This window comes from Pseudorasbora parva, chromosome 25, assembly GCF_024679245.1.
Source record: "Pseudorasbora parva isolate DD20220531a chromosome 25, ASM2467924v1, whole genome shotgun sequence".
Lineage (NCBI taxonomy): Eukaryota > Metazoa > Chordata > Actinopteri > Cypriniformes > Gobionidae > Pseudorasbora > Pseudorasbora parva.
Window position 1 is genome coordinate 17,799,246 of NC_090196.1, and position 17,830 is coordinate 17,817,075.

The 17,830-nt window shown below is 44.2% G+C and overlaps 1 protein-coding gene across 2 annotated transcripts in view; it reads right to left on the minus strand.

Annotated features, from left to right (window-relative positions):
- The window catches only part of nptna (neuroplastin a), a 42,346-nt gene extending 25,983 nt beyond the window's left edge, over window positions 1-16,363 (minus strand). For both annotated transcript variants that reach the window (XM_067437173.1, XM_067437172.1), the window contains exons 1-2: window positions 16,053-16,363; window positions 6,850-7,024 (exon numbers count right to left, since the gene is read on the minus strand). In XM_067437173.1, coding sequence (XP_067293274.1) covers window positions 6,850-7,024; window positions 16,053-16,125 — 248 coding nt within the window. In that variant the 5' untranslated portion in view covers window positions 16,126-16,363. The remainder of the gene's footprint in view (window positions 1-6,849; window positions 7,025-16,052) is intronic.
- Window positions 16,364-17,830: the final 1,467 nt, after the last annotated feature.

Sequence of the window (17,830 nt, forward strand, 5' to 3'; positions counted from 1 at the left end):
TCCTGGCCACTGGGGGCGAGGATGCGGGAAGATACCGGCTCTACACGTAAGCTATAGAATCTAGCAAACGTGTTAGGTGTCGCCCAGCCCGCAGCTCTACATATGTCTGTCAGCGAGGCGCCTTGAGCCAGCGCCCAGGAAGAAGCAACACTCCGAGTGGAGTGAGCTCTTACACCGAACGGGCAAGGCACGTCTTGGGACTGGTAGGCCAAGACTATAGCATCCACTATCCAGTGGGCTAACCTCTGCTTGGAGACAGCCTTTCCCTTCTGCTGGCCTCCGTAACAGACGAAGAGTTGCTCTGAGGTCCGAAGGCTTTGGGTCCGGTCAACGTAAGCGCGAAGAGCGCGGACCGGACACAGCAAAGCCAGGGCTGGGTCTGCCTCCTCCGAAGGCAGCGCTTGCAGGTTCACCACCTGATCCCGGAAGGGAGTGGTAGGAACCTTGGGCACATATCCGGGCCGGGGTCTCAGGACGACGTGAGAGTTACCTGGCCCGAACTCTAGGCACTAGAGTTCGTTGACCGAAAGTGCATGCAGGTCCCCTACCCTCTTGATCGAGGCCAATGCCGTCAGGAGCACTGTCTTCATTGACAAGATTTTCAACTCACAAGACGCCAAAGGCTCGAAGGGAGGGCTCTGAAGTGCTCGGAGCACTAGAGCTAAGTCCCAAGAGGGTATCGAGGATGGACGAGGAGGATTTAGTCTCCTCGCACCTCTGAGGAACCTGACGATTAGGTCGTGCTTCCCCACGGACTTACCTTCTACTACATCATGGTACGCTGCTATTGCTGCAGCATATACCTTGAGGGTGGAGGGAGACAGCCTTCTCTCCAACCCGTCTTGCAGGAAGGAAAGCACGACACTGATCGAACACCTTCGGGGGTCTTCCCGGCGGGAAGTGCACCACTCAACGAACAGGTTCCACTTCAGAGCATAGAGGCGCCTCGTAGAGGGGGCTCTAGCTGAAGCGATGGTATCTACGACAGCTTGTGGTAGTCCATCTAGAACCTCCGCGTCCCGTCCAGGGACCAGACATGAAGATTCCAGAGGTCTGGACGCGGGTGCCATAGCGTGCCCCGTCCCTGAGAAAGAAGGTCCTTCCTCAGGGGAATCGGCCAAGGAGGGGCTGTCGCGAGGAGTGTGAGTTCTGGGAACCAGGTCCGGTTGGGCCAATACGGCGCCACTAACAAGACCTGCTCCTCGTCCTCCCTGACCTTGCAAAGAGTCTGTGCAAGAAGGCTCACTGGGGGAAACGCATACTTGCGTAGGTCCCGGGGCCAGCTGTGCGCCAGTGCATCTGTGCCGAGGGTACCCCCGGTCAGGGAATAGTACCACTGGCAATGGGTCGAGTCCGGAGAGGCAAACAGGTCGACCTGTGCGGCTCCGAACTGGTCCCATATCAGCTGGACCGCCTGGGGGTGGAGTCGCCACTCTCCCGGAGGTGTCGGCTGACGAGAGAGCTCGTCGGCTGTCTGGTTCAGCACACCAGGGACATGAATGGCCCGAAGCGACCTCAGCTGCTTCTGACTCCACAGGAGGAGGTGGCGGGCGAGTTGGAGCAGACGACGGGAGCGTAGACCACCCTGACGGTTGATGTACGCAACGGCCGTGGTGCTGTCCGTACGGACCAGTACATGCTTGCCACGCAGCGGCCCCTTGAGGCGGCGGAGTGCCAGATGTACTGCCAGTAACTCGAGGCAATTGATATGCCAATGCAATTGCGGCCCCGTCCACAGACCAGCAACTGCATGCCCGTTGTACGTGGCCCCCCAGCCTGTGGTAGAGGCATCCGTCAATAGCACAGCATGCCTGGACACTTGTTCTAGGGGCACCCCGGCCCGGAGAAACGAAGTGCTGGACCACGGGCTGAAGGTTTGGCGGCAGTAAGGAGTCACTGGGACCCGGTACTGACCGCTCTGCCACGCCCACCTCGGGACTCGGCCATTGAGCCAGCGTTGAAGCGGTCTCATATGAAGCAATCCGAGCGGCGTGACCGCGGCTGCAGATGCCATATGCCCCAGGAGCCTCTGAAAGAATTTCAGTGGGACCGCTGTCCTGCTCTTGAACATATTCAAGCAGTTCAACACCGACTGGACTCGCTCCTCGGTGAGGCGCGCCGTCCGGTTGACCGAGTCCAACTCCATACCGAGATAAGAGATCCTCTGTGAGGGACAGAGTTTGCTCTTCTCTCGGTTGACCCGAAGGCCCAACTGGCTGAGGTGACTGAGCACCAGGTCCCTGTGTTCGCACAACTGGTCCTTCGACTGGGCTAGGATCAGCCAATCGTCGAGGTAGTTGAGAATCCGAACGCCGCGTTCTCTGAGTGGAACAATGGCTGCCTCCGCGACCTTCGTAAAGACGCGGGGCGACAGGGACAGCCCGAAGGGCAGGACCTTGTACTGATATGCTTTCCCCTCGAACGCAAAGCGTAGGAACGGTCTGTGTCGAGGGAGAATAGACACATGGAAGTACGCGTCCTTCAGGTCGATCGCTGCAAACCAATCCTGGGGACGGATGCATTGGAAAATGCGTTTCTGCGTCAACATCCTGAACGGGAGCTTGTGCAGGGCTCGATTCAGAACTCGCAGGTCCAGGATTGGCCGTAACCCACCCCCTTTCTTGGGCACAATGAAGTAGGGGCTGTAAAACCCCGTCTTCATATCGGCTGGAGGAACCGGCTCGATCGCGTCCTTCGCCAGTAGGACCTCGATCTCTGACCGCAAGACTTGAGCATCGCTGCTTCGCACGGAGGTGAAGAGGATGCCCTTGTACTTGGGTGGCCGGCGTGCGAACTGAATCGCGTAGCCGAGTCTGATGGTACGGATGAGCCAGCGAGACGGCCTGGGGAGACCTAGCCAGGCCCCCAGAGACCGTACAAGCGGGACCAACGGCACCACAGACGTGCCCGGGGTGGGGCAGCGAAGCGGAGTACTCTGGCCCGACTCGGGAGGCCCGGAGGCGGCCCGTAGTGTTGCCTGAGCACTCCTGGTTTGGACAGAGATTGGGTGAGAAGGCCCGGGGGTGTCCTCGGAGCCCACTCTGCTGTCCACTGCCCGGAGGCAGGGAAGTGAAGCACTCAGCCCCGACCCGGAAGGCCCGTGGGCGGCCCGGAGTGTTGACTGAGTGCTCACAAGAGAGGCAGTGTGTGGGTGAGAAGGCCCGGGGGCGTCCTCGAGGCCCACACAGCTGCCCCCTGGCGACGGGAGGGTAGGAAAGGAGTGACAAGGCCCGTGGGCGTCGCACACTGCCAACCTGACCCTCTTGGGGCCCAGAGAGAGAGGAAATTGCTCTTTTGGTGAAAATGTGGGTACCGCTGGACTCCGGAGAGCCAGCGGCAGAGATGTTGTGACCAGTGTTGCCCCCCCGGTCCTCCTCCGGGGGGGTGGGAGGGATGCGGACATCATCTCCCTCAGAGCAGCTCCTCTTCTCCCTGGGCTGCCCGTCTCAGGGCCGCTTCCCCTTACGCTTGCCGGCAGGTTTGGCGGGCCCTTGGACGGGTTGGGCGCCCCCCTTGCGTCCGGCGCCCTGCTTCGCGGGTGGAGGCTGCTGCTTGGGCTTGGCAGGGGCGGAGGCGGACGCTGGAGGACGCCCTCGGCGACGAGCAGACTGGGGGGCTGCCCCGGGCGGCTGGGTGGAGGCAGCAGCGGGCCGCCGGGGCAGGATGTTTTTGATGGCCTCCGTCTGCTTCTTGGCCACCGAGAACTGCTGGGCAAAGTCCTCGATGGCGTCGCCGAAGAGGCCGGCCTGACAGACAGGGGCGTTTAGAAACCGAATCTTGTCCGAATCCCGCATGTCTGTCAGGTTCAGCCACAGGTGGCGTTCCTGGACCACCAAGGTGGACATCGCCCGACCCAGGGAGCGGGCCGTGACTTTCGTCGCCCGGAGGGCGAGGTCCGTCGCGGCTCGCAGTTCCTGCATAACTGCCTGGTCGGAACCACCCTCGTGCAGTTCCATGAGCGCTTTGGCCTGGTGGACCTGCAGGAGCGCCATGGCATGCAAAGCTGATGCAGCTTCTCCGCAGGCTGCGTAAGCCTTGCCCGTCAAGCCGGACGAGAACTTACACGCCCGGGAGGGGAGACGCGGGGCGTGCCTCCAGTCCGCAGCGGTCTTAGGACACAGGTGCATCGCAACCGACCGCTCGACTGGAGGGATCCCCTCGTAACCCTTAGCTGCACCACCATCGAGAGTGGTGAGGATGGAGGAGTCAGTCGATCGCTGGCGTACGCTGTACGGCGCTACCCAGGACTTCGTGAGCTCCTGATGCACTTCCGGGAAGAAAGGCACCGGGGCGGGACGCTGAGAACCAGCGCGACCCGTCCCGAGAAACCAATCATCCAGCCGCGAAGGTTCGGGACGTGGTGGAGGGTTCCACTCAAGCCCGACACTTGCGGCGGCCCGGGCAAGCATAGCCGTAAGTTCCGGGTCAGACTCGGGCAACGCTGTCACACCCGAAGGGGGCAACGCAGCCGAGTCTTCATCCTCGGAACCCATTAGCTCATCCCCCGATGCAGCAACCGACATCTGGTCCTCCGCCGGAGCCCCAAAAGAGACGACTGGCGCTCCACGTGGGAGGTCAGCGCGCCCTTCCGGAAGCTCCACCGGTACAGTGGAGGGGGGAGGGGCCCGAGGAGCCGTGAGACCCGTCGGGTTTACCCTGACCGACACCCTCAGGTCCCCACCAAGGTCATCAGCCAAAGTAGTAGCCCTCTGCTTTGCAGCTGGAGGACCACTAGATCGGGGGATGGACGATGGCGTTCCACCTCTTCTGAGGTATTGGAGACGGGACCGCAACACTGCAATGGACATATTCCCGCAATGGGAACATGTCTCATCCACGAACGCAGCCTCAGCGTGCTGTGCGCCCAGACACGAGAGACAACGAACGTGTCCGTCAAGCGGAGACAGAAATCGACCGCACCCAGAAACACACGGCTTGAATGACATCTTGAAAAAGACGCAGGGTCAAACCGTGTTGCTCTTTTGTGAATGGAAGTTGCTCTTTTAGTGCTGAAGCACTCAGGGAGATGACCGCGGCTCCACGCAGTTCGATAGTGCAAGCCTGCGTGAGCTCTCAGTGATATGTGTGTAGCGCCCAGCGAACCAACTGTAATGTAATGTAATGTAAGGAAACGCTCAGCGAACCAACAGCTCTTTGTACACTCAGTCACTGATGTGGACGGTCTCTCGCTGACGCGCCGTATCACCCGCACTGGCAAACTCTCGTTCACAGGAATTTTGACTCGTAGTCAGAAAGCTCTTCGTAGAAACAGCAAATGAAACTGTTCGGCTCCGAAGTAGAAAGCGCTGATCTACCATTCCACTTCCTATTTATACCCGCGCTGCGGGGCGGAGCGTGGAATGCGTGATCGCATGCCAAATTTCATTGGCTCGTTGTTAGATGCTCGAAGTAGGATTGGTCTCTAAAGTAAGATCCCATTCGTCGGTTCAGTTCTGACGTACGTCGAACGTGACCGACTGAAAGGGAACTATGTCTATTAATTTTTATATTATCTGTAAAGCTGCTTTGAAATAATCTGTATTGTAAGAAGCGCTAGGCCTATAAATGAGGATTGCGCTGAGCGGAGTTCTGGAGATAAGAATGGCACGGCTTGATCTTTGGTTGACCAATCAGAGGAAAGGGGCGTTTTGTGCCCGCCCATTTTGAGATCGAACTAAAGCATGCATCTACATTTTATTTTGTATGTATGCGCGAGTGTTTTATGGATGTGTACGCGCGCATCGAGTTTATATGTATGTGCGAGTGAGTATAGGTGTGTCTGCGTGCAGGAAGTTTATATGTATATGCGAGTGTTTATAGGTGTATATGCATGAAAGTTTATATGTATATACGAGTATTTATAGGTGTATATGCATGAAAGTTTATATGTATGTGTGAGTGTTTATAGGTGTATATGCATGAAAGTTTATATGTATATGCGAGTGTTTATAGGTGTATATGCATGAAAGTTTATATGTATGTGTGAGTGTTTATAGGTGTATATGCATGAAAGTTTATATGTATATGCGAGTGTTTATAGGTGTATATGCATGGAAGTTTATATGTATATGCGAGTATTTATAGGTGTATATGCATGAAAGTTTATATGTATATGCGAGTATTTAAAGGTGTATATGCATGGAAGTTTATATGTATATGCAAGTAATTCACAAGTGTGTATGCATTCATTACTAGCAATATATGTATTAATATGGATTTCATATTAGTGTGCACGTGTATTTCATATATGTATTTTTAACATCCAATAGTATACATGTATATGCGAGTAATGTATAGGTGTATATGCACGTGTGTTATGTATGTATTGATAAGCGAAGTTTGATTTAAATCCTACATGGCGCCTCATACACAAAAGTGACATTTGTCACTTTTGATAACAATATGCACACAGTGTATGTATGTGTATATATATATATATATATATATATATATATATATGTGTGTATATATATATATATATATATATATGTGTGTATATATATATATATATATATATATATATATATATATATATATATATATATGTGTGTATATATATACATATATATATATATACATATATATATATATATATATATATATATATATATATATATATATATATATATATATATATATATATATATATACACACACACAAATACTATATATATATAATTGGAAAAGAGATTTTTAATCTCAATGAGTTTTTTTTTTCTGGTTAAATAACGGTAATAATATATATATTTACAAATACTATATATATATAGTATTTGTTTTGTATGCTAAACACAATGCTCAGACTCAATGCTCAAAACAGCTCACAAAATGTTCAATAACAGCACCTACTTGTACTCTGTGTTCTTTAATTTGTTCTTTGTGTCAGAGATCTCCACCCCGTTTTTCATCCAGAAGCTCTCGTCGAGGTTGTTTTGGGAAGATGTAAGGTTGCACTGAAGCGTGATTGGTGGGATGTGGTAACTCACGGGTAGAATCATGTGTTCCGAGGAATCGATTGATGGTTCTGAAAATACAGATGCGTCAGTCAAGGCCAGAGAAATACTACATCACATTGATTCAAGACGACAGGGATCTATACATCTATATATTTGTGTGTGGGTGTGTTTGTGTGGAAGAGTCGGGGAGAAAAATAAATATGGGGATAAAGCTGGATATACTGTATAGCAACACGCAAAGGAAACACTGAGCTTTTCCAAGCAGCTTTTTGATGCTGCTTTGTGTAAATGGATTAATAGGATTAATAATACTCACATGTTAATCTGACTTGTATAGAATATCATGTAATATTCAAAGCTCACAATTAAACTTATGAATCTCATACAATAAAAATACATTATAATACAAAATCTCATAATGTAAGTTATATAATATGCGTCTATGGCCATAATACTATAATAGCCATACTTTTTTTAATCATACAAAATCATTCTCCTTTATTTCATATATTATATCCAGTGCGGTCCAAAAGTCTGAAACGTCAAATAAACATACAAAGTTTTAGGATTTTGACATTCAAATCAAAGAAACATTATGATAAAAAATAAATAATAAAATGCTAAGATTCTGCACACAAACACAAACCAAATTCTAAATCTTGAAACATACAGTACGTTCAGTAATTTATTTTAATGTCATTGATATAGTTTTATAGGTTTTGTTAATAGTTTTAAATGAGATGTTTTCAGTTACATTTCAGGTATCAAGGTTTAGTAATTTTGTTTTGTATTTTTATGTAAATTTGATTATTTTCAATGTATTTGCTTTAGTTTATTTAGTACTTAAACAGTACTCATTTCAAGTTAAAAAAAAATAGTTTCTTTAATGGTTTTCAGTTTTAGGGTACGTTTAAGCGAGGTACTAAAGCAGAACGTTTTTTGCATTGCGTTTATTGGATAAAGCGGTCAACACTGTCAAATGGTCCCTGTTCGGATCTATGAAAACGATTAAAAACGCTGTATTATTCATGCCAGGCCAGGAGGTGGCAAAGTCACTTTTTAAGAAAAAACTATGCGCCTATAGACTGAACATGTAATACACCTACGCATCTGAGACCCCAAAAACGAGGTTGTCATGTAAAATAAAGGCCAAATGCTGTCATGTAAAAGGTTAACGATAACCATGGTTTAGTACAGCTTTTCACATTAAATTAAATCATATATTTTGTAGTACGATATAATTTGTTCTGAATTCTATCCACCTCATTTTGCAATGTGGAAGTAAGCTATTTTACTGTGAATGTGTGATACTTCCGATTCATTAGCCGCTATAAAAAAGAAACTAAAAGAACAACACATTAAACCTATTTGTGCTACAAACCAGTGAGTTTATTATGGAAGCTTGTCTCCGTCACTGAATAATTGATATAAACTCGCAATCGTGAGAAAAATGTTTCAATTATCTTTTTTTTGGTGGACACAATCTTCCATAGTTTATCATTAAGACAAGCATTCAAGTAATATGGTAAGAAATACCTGTTTTGCAATATCAAGCAGCATAACATGCTGTCATACAGCTAAAAATAACTGGAAGTGAATGAAACCGGAAACACAGACACATTCACTATACATGGCTGTGCCCACTCTGACGTTCAACATGAGGTGGATAAAGACGTATAGCCTAGTGGTCTCAGACTTTTGGACTCCATTGTATATAGGAAGTATTGCCACCATATAAGCAATCAGTCATTGAAAAATCCCATATCAGTTGAATATTAACTACTGTACCTTACCAGATGCCATGATTCCTTGGAACAGAAACTGTATATTGTCATAATCAACACAAAGAAAGCAACCTTGAAATATCTCATTAATGAGGACAAGGACATTTTACACTCAATAAGAGCATTTGACAGCAAAAATAGGTCACTGTCTGTATGTAGCAGCTACAAGCGACTAGTGATCTAAGAGGATGGTGCTCTGACTGGCTATAGACTAAAACAAAAGGAGGATGAAAAGGGAAGATCCACTACAGGAAATGCTGACCTTGGCTCTACACTATATGTTGGTAATATCAAGGGGGCGGATGGTTTATTTTTGCCACACCAATAGCGGGCCGGGGACTGTTAACTCACTCTGCAACACCGTAACTGCTGCCTGGGCTCGAATCCAGGTAGTGGACGGATTCTGGCGCAAATCGTTACGCCGCGGGTCGTTACTGGCTCTGCACTCATAAATCCCAGAATCCTCGATGGTGACGCGAGTGACGGCTAACACGCTTACGCCATTGACGCCGTACGCGGTGTTGATGGACACGCGTTGTCTGCGCGCGCCATCCCACAATTGGAAGAAGTTGTCGGCCCTGTTCACCTCGGCGTACCACCACTGGATCTCAGGCGTGGGCTTCCCCACAACATCACAGTACAGCTCAAAGGTGTCGCCCGTCAGCTTAGTCTCAGAGAGGGGGGACTTTACAAACCCCGCTGAGGGGCGGCACAGAGACGGGAACACAGGAAAAACGTGACAAATAAAGAGATGGGAGAGAAAAAAAAGGATAGTGAAAGAGCATTGGGTGGGAAAAAGAAAACATAAAAAAATTAATAAAAAATTAAACTCAAATTACAAACCAAAAGTAATTTAACAATTGTTCAATGAGAAAACACACGTTTTTTTATAAAAAATTTTTAGTGAAAGATCCTGCTGTGCACAGAAGTGTTATTTACTCACTCATGTCTTTTTAGGGAAAATGAAACTGGGTCAGGGGCCATAAGACATAAAATCTCTGATCTGACCTATATTTTAACTTTTTTTTCACCTCGAAGCACTGATTTTAAAGGGATAGTTCACCCAAAAATGAAAATGACCTCATGATTTACTCACCCTAAAGACATCATATATGACTTTCTATATATTATATTAAATAATATAATTCTCAGCTTTGTAATGCCATTGAATAGAGTTTTTGAAGCCCAAAAAAAACATGAAAACATGATTAACTTGCGGACACACATACGACAGAAGCTGATGATTATAGTTTATAGTTTTAAATATGGATATTTTTCTTACAAAAACCCACTGCTTTGCTTCAGAAGGCAATTATTAACCAACTGGAGTCATTGGGATAACTTTTATGATGCACTTTTTTGGAGCTTCAAAAACTGTATTCAATGGCATTACAAAGCTTGAAAGAGCTAGGATATTTTTTAATATAACTAAATTATGGGATAATTAAACATTTTGTGTGAACTAATCTCTCAGTGTAAATAGCTCACCCTTTTATTTAAAGGTTTAAATAGGTTTGAGAGAACGCTTTTTATACTTGATGGACTGAGCGACCAGCCAAGTGTCAGTAAGCACCCAGTCATTTGACTGCTTTAATTGAGAGAACCCCCCTAAAACATCTATCATACAAAAGAATAGATTCCTAAGATTATATTCATAATAATAAAACTGAATTTCCTATTAATAAAACTGAAACAAAAAAATGTATTTCCTTGCAGATACAGTGATAGAGAGCTATACTAGTAGCTCAAGTCAACAGCGGCTGGCTGAACTGAGCAAAGGAGACGCTTTGTGATGTCAACTTCCCTCTTCGATTGATTGGCTATAGGGATGAGCTGTCAATCTAGGACTAGCGGACCAATGGTGATCCTAAGGCTGCCCCTGATTTACATGAAACTCGAACTGCAACATTTGGAAATGCAAGCGCAGAATGCGGAAACAAGAGCCAAGGAGAAAAGACAAAAAAATTACAATAAAAGTAGAAACCATGATTTTGTGTGATTCATTTTTGAGCAATATAATTTTAAACTTGTTTAAATGTTTGACTCTTATTATTTTTATTTCTGTGGCCGTTTTGTTTGTGATTCTGGTTAACTTTGCATTGATTTTTCAGTTTTGTGCGTTATATTTTTTACGTGTTGTTAAAATTTAGATTCATGAATCTGATCCCATAGCCTTTCTTCTATGGAAAGACGTCAGTAAAGCAGTCTAAATCCAAGCACCTCAGTGCAATCTCATTATTCATGTGTGGGTGTACTGATGGACAGGCGGTTTCCATAGAAGCCTACAGTAGATGAGCAGGTAGGCATTTAGAGGGGGAGGGCTGCCCACCACCCCCTCATTAACTGCTGTCTAAACTGAGTGAATACAGAGATATGAAGCCTCGCAAAGAGTCAACAGTCATATAACTAGTGTAGTAAGTGTTTGTTGTGTGCGTTCAACAATATAACAACTTTGCAACAAAACTGACAGTGTTTAATCATCAGTGCTTTCTGCTTTTCAATGTAAAAACCTTATTAAAAACTTGTTTTGAAATTTAAAAGGGCAGGGGGGAGTTTCGAAACCGCAGGCGGTGACTGAAACTGCATCAAATGTCTGTGTTTTTGTTCGCAATCGGCGCTTAAGTGCATATAATCTCAACAACACAATCTTATTCACTATAATTATTCACTATAGAGGGTTAAATACCCCCCCCCCCCCTTAAACAAAAGGGACACAAAGTGTGGACACACTCATTATTAGATTTCAAAAGCAAAACTAAAAATGTATAGGCCTATGCATAAATAATAAAGCCATGATATTTGAACAATATCCCCTGACAGGTGTTTTGTGAAGCTTAATCATTTAGTCATTTATGTGTCATTATTGTTTTGTCATTATGAAAACAAAGCATATGACATTTTATTATGAGATTTTGTTTACTTGCATGCTCTAAGCATAATAATATTAATAATACTAATAATGTGTATACATATTATACAGTGGGGCAAAAAAGTATTTAGTCGGCCACCAATTGTGCAAGTTCTCCCACTTCAACTATGAGAGACAGAATGAGAAAGACAAATCCAGAAAATCATATTGTCTAATTTTTAAATAATTTATTTATGGTGGTCAATAACAGAAGTATTTGGCCAATAACAAAGTTAATCCCAATACTTTGTTATATACCCTTTGTTGGCAATGACAGAGGTCAAAAGTTTTCTCTAAGTCGCCCCACAAGGTTTTTACACACTGTTGCTGGTAGTTTGGCCCCTTCCTCCATGCAGATCTCCACTGGAGCAGTGATGTTTTTGGGCTGTTGCTGGGCAACATGGATTTTCAAGGTTTTTTTATGGGGTTGAGATCTGGAGACTCCAGCATCTTGAAATGCTTTTTAGGAAGCCACTCCTTCATTGCTCGGGTGGTGTGTTTGGGATCATTGTCATCCTGAAAGACCCAGGCATGTTTCATCGTCAATCCCCATGCTGATGAAAGGATGTTTTGCTCAAAATCTCACGATATATGGCCCCATTCATTCTTCCCTTTACACGGATCCGTCATCCTGGTCCCTTTAAAGAAAAACAGCCCCAAAGCATGATGTTTCCACCCCCATGCTTTACAGTAGGTATGGTGCAACTCAGAATTCTTTCTCCTCCAAACACGACAAGTTAAGTTTTTACCCAAAAGTTACATTTTGGTTTCATATGACATTCTCCCAATCCTCTTCTGGATCATCCAAATGCCTTCTAACAAACTTCAGATGGGCCTGGACATGTACTGGCTTAAAGCTGCAGTAGGCAACTTTTGTAAAAATGTATTTTTTACATATTTGTTAAACCTGTCATTGTGTCCTGACAGTAGAAAATGATATAGATAATCTGTGAAGAAAATCAAGCTCCTCTGGCTCCTTCCAGTGGTCCTATTGCCATTAGCAGAAATACACCGCTCCCGGTAAGAAACAACCAATCAGAGCCAGGAGGAGTGTCTTAGCAGTGTCAATCAAGCTTGTGTGCGCTGATCACACCCCTCTTGTGCGCTTTCTCATGCACAGCGCGCGCTGCAGCAGCTTTGCTTATGACAGACAAACAATCCAAACTGCCAATTCCTCGAGTGGCACCTGCTCATAAACTAAAGACAGGTAAACGGAAAAAGACAGATGAGGATGATAAAAAAGACAAAAAGAAAGAATTAGATAGAGCCCGAAATAAAATGAGGGTAAACATTGGAGCGGCTTTTCCGAGGTGGTGGAGGGAGCTAACGTTACATGTCCTTAAAAGGATAACAAACCGATGCAGAGTTAGCCAGATTTCTGTTTGACAAGTAAGTAACCCTGCTTGATTTGTTTCATTCCTCGAAGTCGCTGTGGGTGTGAATTCCTCGTCGGAGCCCATTGACAGCGGCATAACATACAGATAAAATGTCACGCACTGTGCAAAAGCAACTAACGAAACCTACTTATTCACAAATCACAATTGCTCCCACAGTTGATTTCTTCACACCAAGCTGCTTACCTATTTCAGATTGTCTTTTCAGCCTGGTGCAGATCTGTCATTTTATTTCTGGTGTCCTTTGACAGCTCTTTGGTCTTGGCCATAGTGGAGTTTGGAGTCTGACGGTTTGAGGTTGTGGACAGGTGTCTTATACTGATAACAAGTTCAAACAGGTGCCATTAATACAGGCAACGAGTGGAGGACAGAGGAGCCTCTTAAAGAAGAAGTTATAGGTCTGTGAGAGCCAGAAATCCTGCTTTTTTGTAGGTGATCAAATACTTATTTTCCACCATAATTTGCAAATACATTCTTTACAAATCAGACAATGTGATTTTCTGGATTTACTTTCTCATTCTGTCTCTCATAGTTGAAGTGTACCAATGATGAAAATTACAGGCCTCTCTAATCTTTTTAAGTGCGAGAACTTGGAGAACCACTAACAATTGGTGGCTGACTAAATACTTTTGTGCCTCACTGTAGCTATATTGGGATTTATTGGAGTGTGACTTCAGTATATTAATAATACATTAATAATATGGTAATAATAGCACTAGTGTGTATATAAATACAATTATAAATACGCATATATTTATAACTATATTATGATTTGTGTATATTTTGTTTGCATTTCTATTTTTATCTACCCTTGTTTTAATTTTGCACCAACTTATATACTGCTTTACTTTATACATATAGCAAAGGATGTATTGTGGGATCAGTCCATTTGTGCTAGGAAGAACAGAACAATAACACAACTTAAAAGAAAATAAAAATAAAAAGTGTCCTTTGGATACAATCCTATAAAGCCACAATGAGAAATAAGGCAGGACCAGATATGATTTTTACATTTAAACCACATAATTTAAAGGTATGGAAACTATATGACAGTCTTTTTTTAATGTAAGTGCATCTAAGCTTGAGGAGCGAATGGACCTGTACTTATCGTATGTGGACAGGGCTTGTATGCTTGCTGTATTTGCATACAAATAACTAGTAGCTCACTAAAGATAGAAGCAAAAGCCTTGTCAGCCTGAAGGCAGCAAGCACCGTTGTGCTTTTATGCCTATAACCTTGCAAAAACATCTAGGCCAAAATGATCCATTTGATCAAATGTGTGTGAGTGCTCACACATTTGTACCAAGAGATAAAAAGCGTGAGTGAGATGAAAGGAAAAGTGTCATATGAGCTTATAGCTACTCACAAACAGACAATGGGCTATAACAGTGGGTTCTGGATATTCTGATCTGTTCCAAATGAAAGATGCCCGCCAACAGCAAACAATGCTAAATGCAAATTCTAAGTGTGCATAGGACATTAAAATACCCTTGCGAAAAATAAATATACTCAAATGTATTTGAGATACATTTATCTCATGCTAAGTATATTACAAATACATTTACATATTTATGTACTTAATATAAACACCCTGCAATTGTACTTTTGGTATACTAAGTTTGTATATTTAAATACTGTCTAATTTTGGTAATAATACTTTAGTTATTCAGAAACAGTGCTGAGGTTCAACTATACAGTACAGGCCAAAAGTTTGGACATATTACTATTTGTAATGTTTTTGAAAGAAGTTTATTCTGCTCATCAAGCCTGCATTTATTGGATCAAAAATACAGAGAAAATAATATTGTGATATATTATTACAAATTAAAATAATTGGTTTTCAATTATACTTTAAATTATCATTTATTTCTGTGATGCAAAGCTGAATTTTTAGTATCATTCCTCCAGTCTTCAGTGTCTATCACATTAAGTTTTTTTTTTCTTTCTTTTTTTTCTTCAAAAATGCAAATTAATAGGCTACTCATTTGAAGTAACCATAATTCAGGTGTGTAACCAAGTCAACTCCGCTTAATTAATGCTATTTTCCTACTGGATGTCTGTTCATAACATTATTTTAATTGCGATAACGATGCGCATTAGTTAAATGGCAATTCATAAATGGTAATTCATGGCCAGGAGATGAAGGTGAAGTGCGGACGGGCTCATGCGTTACCGCTCATTAACTGAGCGCGTCCATGACGTCATAATGCACCGCGGCGCTGCTCCGTTAAGACTTTTAACGGGTCCGCGCGCACGGGGAGGACATTAACGCCATGCATACCGCTGCTGCATCGGCTCTATAAATAGAAACATGCAGCAGAATGGACTGCTGCTATTTACGGCGCTGCAGAGGACCGGTGCTCAAAGGGAGTACCTGCCTCTACCGCTCTTATTTGACGAGCGAGTGAGAGATGCATGCAAAAGGATCGGTTTGCTTCGGAAAAACAAACGGGAACATGAGAACAATCCCTGAGTCATTAGATATGCCGTATGCAAATCAAGCACAAGTGCGAAACACAGTTCTGCATTCTGATCGGTCCGCGGTGGATCAAGCAGGGTTTGGGTTTGTGACAAGCAGCCGGTGACCCATCTAAGCACATCCAAATGATTCTCAGGACAGGGAATGTTCTCTAAGAGAACCATAATCACAGTCACAAATAGACGCTCCCTGTGGGACAAGGCACTATATTAAAATGTATTTGTGAGCATAGGCTATAGCCGCTTAAGTAGCCTATGGGACATATAAACTGGTATTTTAATGCGGAACGCAGTAGCCATCTAAACCCACAAGGACATATTTTCTTAAATATTTAATACACATAAATGTCACCTTTGTCAACCTGAGCGGCTATTTAGTTAAGTATATTTCCAAAAGCAATGCTGAGGATTGGTGAGAGTTTATCCCGTGCGGTCGAGGCATCCGCACGTGCCGCAACCGTTTCCTTATCAAGAAAACCTCCAGAATCTGTGATGAAACGGTTCTTTAAGCACAATATATGAAAGTCCTTACCGTTATCAGCGGAGCCCGAATGCAGCATCAACACCCCGAATAATATCACCAACGGATTCCCCGCGTAAGACATTTTCTAGGTCGTCTGTCTACCTGGGATATGTGTGGAGGGATGCAGAGGAGAGAGGGGGAAGAGGGCTATCGAGGAGAATATGAGTGGAAAGGGAGCTGCTACAATGACGACGCGACCCTGGATGGAGCTCGAATCGGGTCACGCAAGAAGCCCGTCGCCTAGCAATAACGAGCGCGGTAAGTAGATGCCGCCGCTACACTTACATCCGGTTTTAAACGAGGCTCGTGAAGACGGTGGCGCTGTCCTCTTAAATTCCCGCGATAGCTGTCCTGCCAATACGTCCCAGATAGATGGACAAAATCATCAGGTGATCAATTTGGCATTCTCTTATAAATAAATGTTCTTTAATGGAACATAAGGTTCCATTAAGAACCTGAAACCCATTGAACATTTACAACGGGGTCTACAGATTATTCTTAGTTCATTAGAATAGAAAAAAAATGGTTCTTGTAATGAACGGTCAAGTAAAAGATTGGGGGACCCAACGTAGTTATCAAACCTCCAAATGAACAAACAAATTCAAAAATGAATAAAAACTTTTACAAAATGTATGGGGGGTTTCAGGGGTTCGTGCAAAAACCTGTTGTTTGTTCATTAGGCCTAATTTAGTTTTAAAGCAGCACTAGGTAACTTTTGTCCTCGGGGTCCCCATACAGTTGAAAAAAAAATATTGTCCTCTACTACTGTCGTAAACTCTGTCATCCGCGGGTGCATTTGTTGACATGACAACCATGATAGCCCTAAACCAGTGATGAACGGGTGGTCGCGGGTGTGGGGTGGGTTGTAAAAATATATACAGTGGTGCGGGCGGGCCAAATAATTTGATAAAAGCAGGACCCGCGGGTTGGAAAAAAAGCCGACCGGCACAACGCTAACAGTTACCCTGAACCCTGATTTCACATGCAGGTGTTCTGCTTGTGTCGCGTGTGAAATGTCTTCATCCCAGGTACAGTGGCATATGTTTCAGCATGTCATATGAATATAATTTTATGGGTTTTATTTTTTTCAAACTCCAAATGATCGCGATGCTCACATTTACAAGCCAGTGTCATTATAGTAGTCTATAGCCCATAGATTTGGTCCATTCACACTGCCAGCGAAATACCGTAATATGTGCGCTTTCACACACAACACTTAACGGTCCCAGGTCGAGTTGACACGTGACATCCTGATATGACGTATAATATAAACCAACATTACAAACCTAAACCAACAACACAAACTGTTAAAAGTGACGCAATAAGCTCAGCATCACAGATCAAATGAAACCAAGAAACTCCACAGCATGATCTATTCATGCTGCATTGCTGTGTATGAAGACTTTCGATGCAAAAGCCTCTAAACATTTAGCCATCTGACATTTTCCGTTAAAATAAGCAATTTTGTCAGGCTTCCATGCATAGATTTTTCTACCTAAATACCAGTACTTCTGAATGGGCTGAGGCTGGGATTTAATGGGTTTGAAGTTAAAGTGTTTTATGAATGTACACTGTTAGCAAGTTCTGTAAATTTCACAGTAATTAACTGTAAAATTAACTGTATTTTACTGTAAGACAGTTATACAGTATGTTACTGTATTTTAAAGTTGCATTGTGGGAAATATCCCCCTGGCACCACTGAAATACAGTATTTTTAATTTACTGTAAATCAAAATACAGAATAAAAAATAGCGCAAAACTTGACCAATCACAGAACGGCTTGCAGA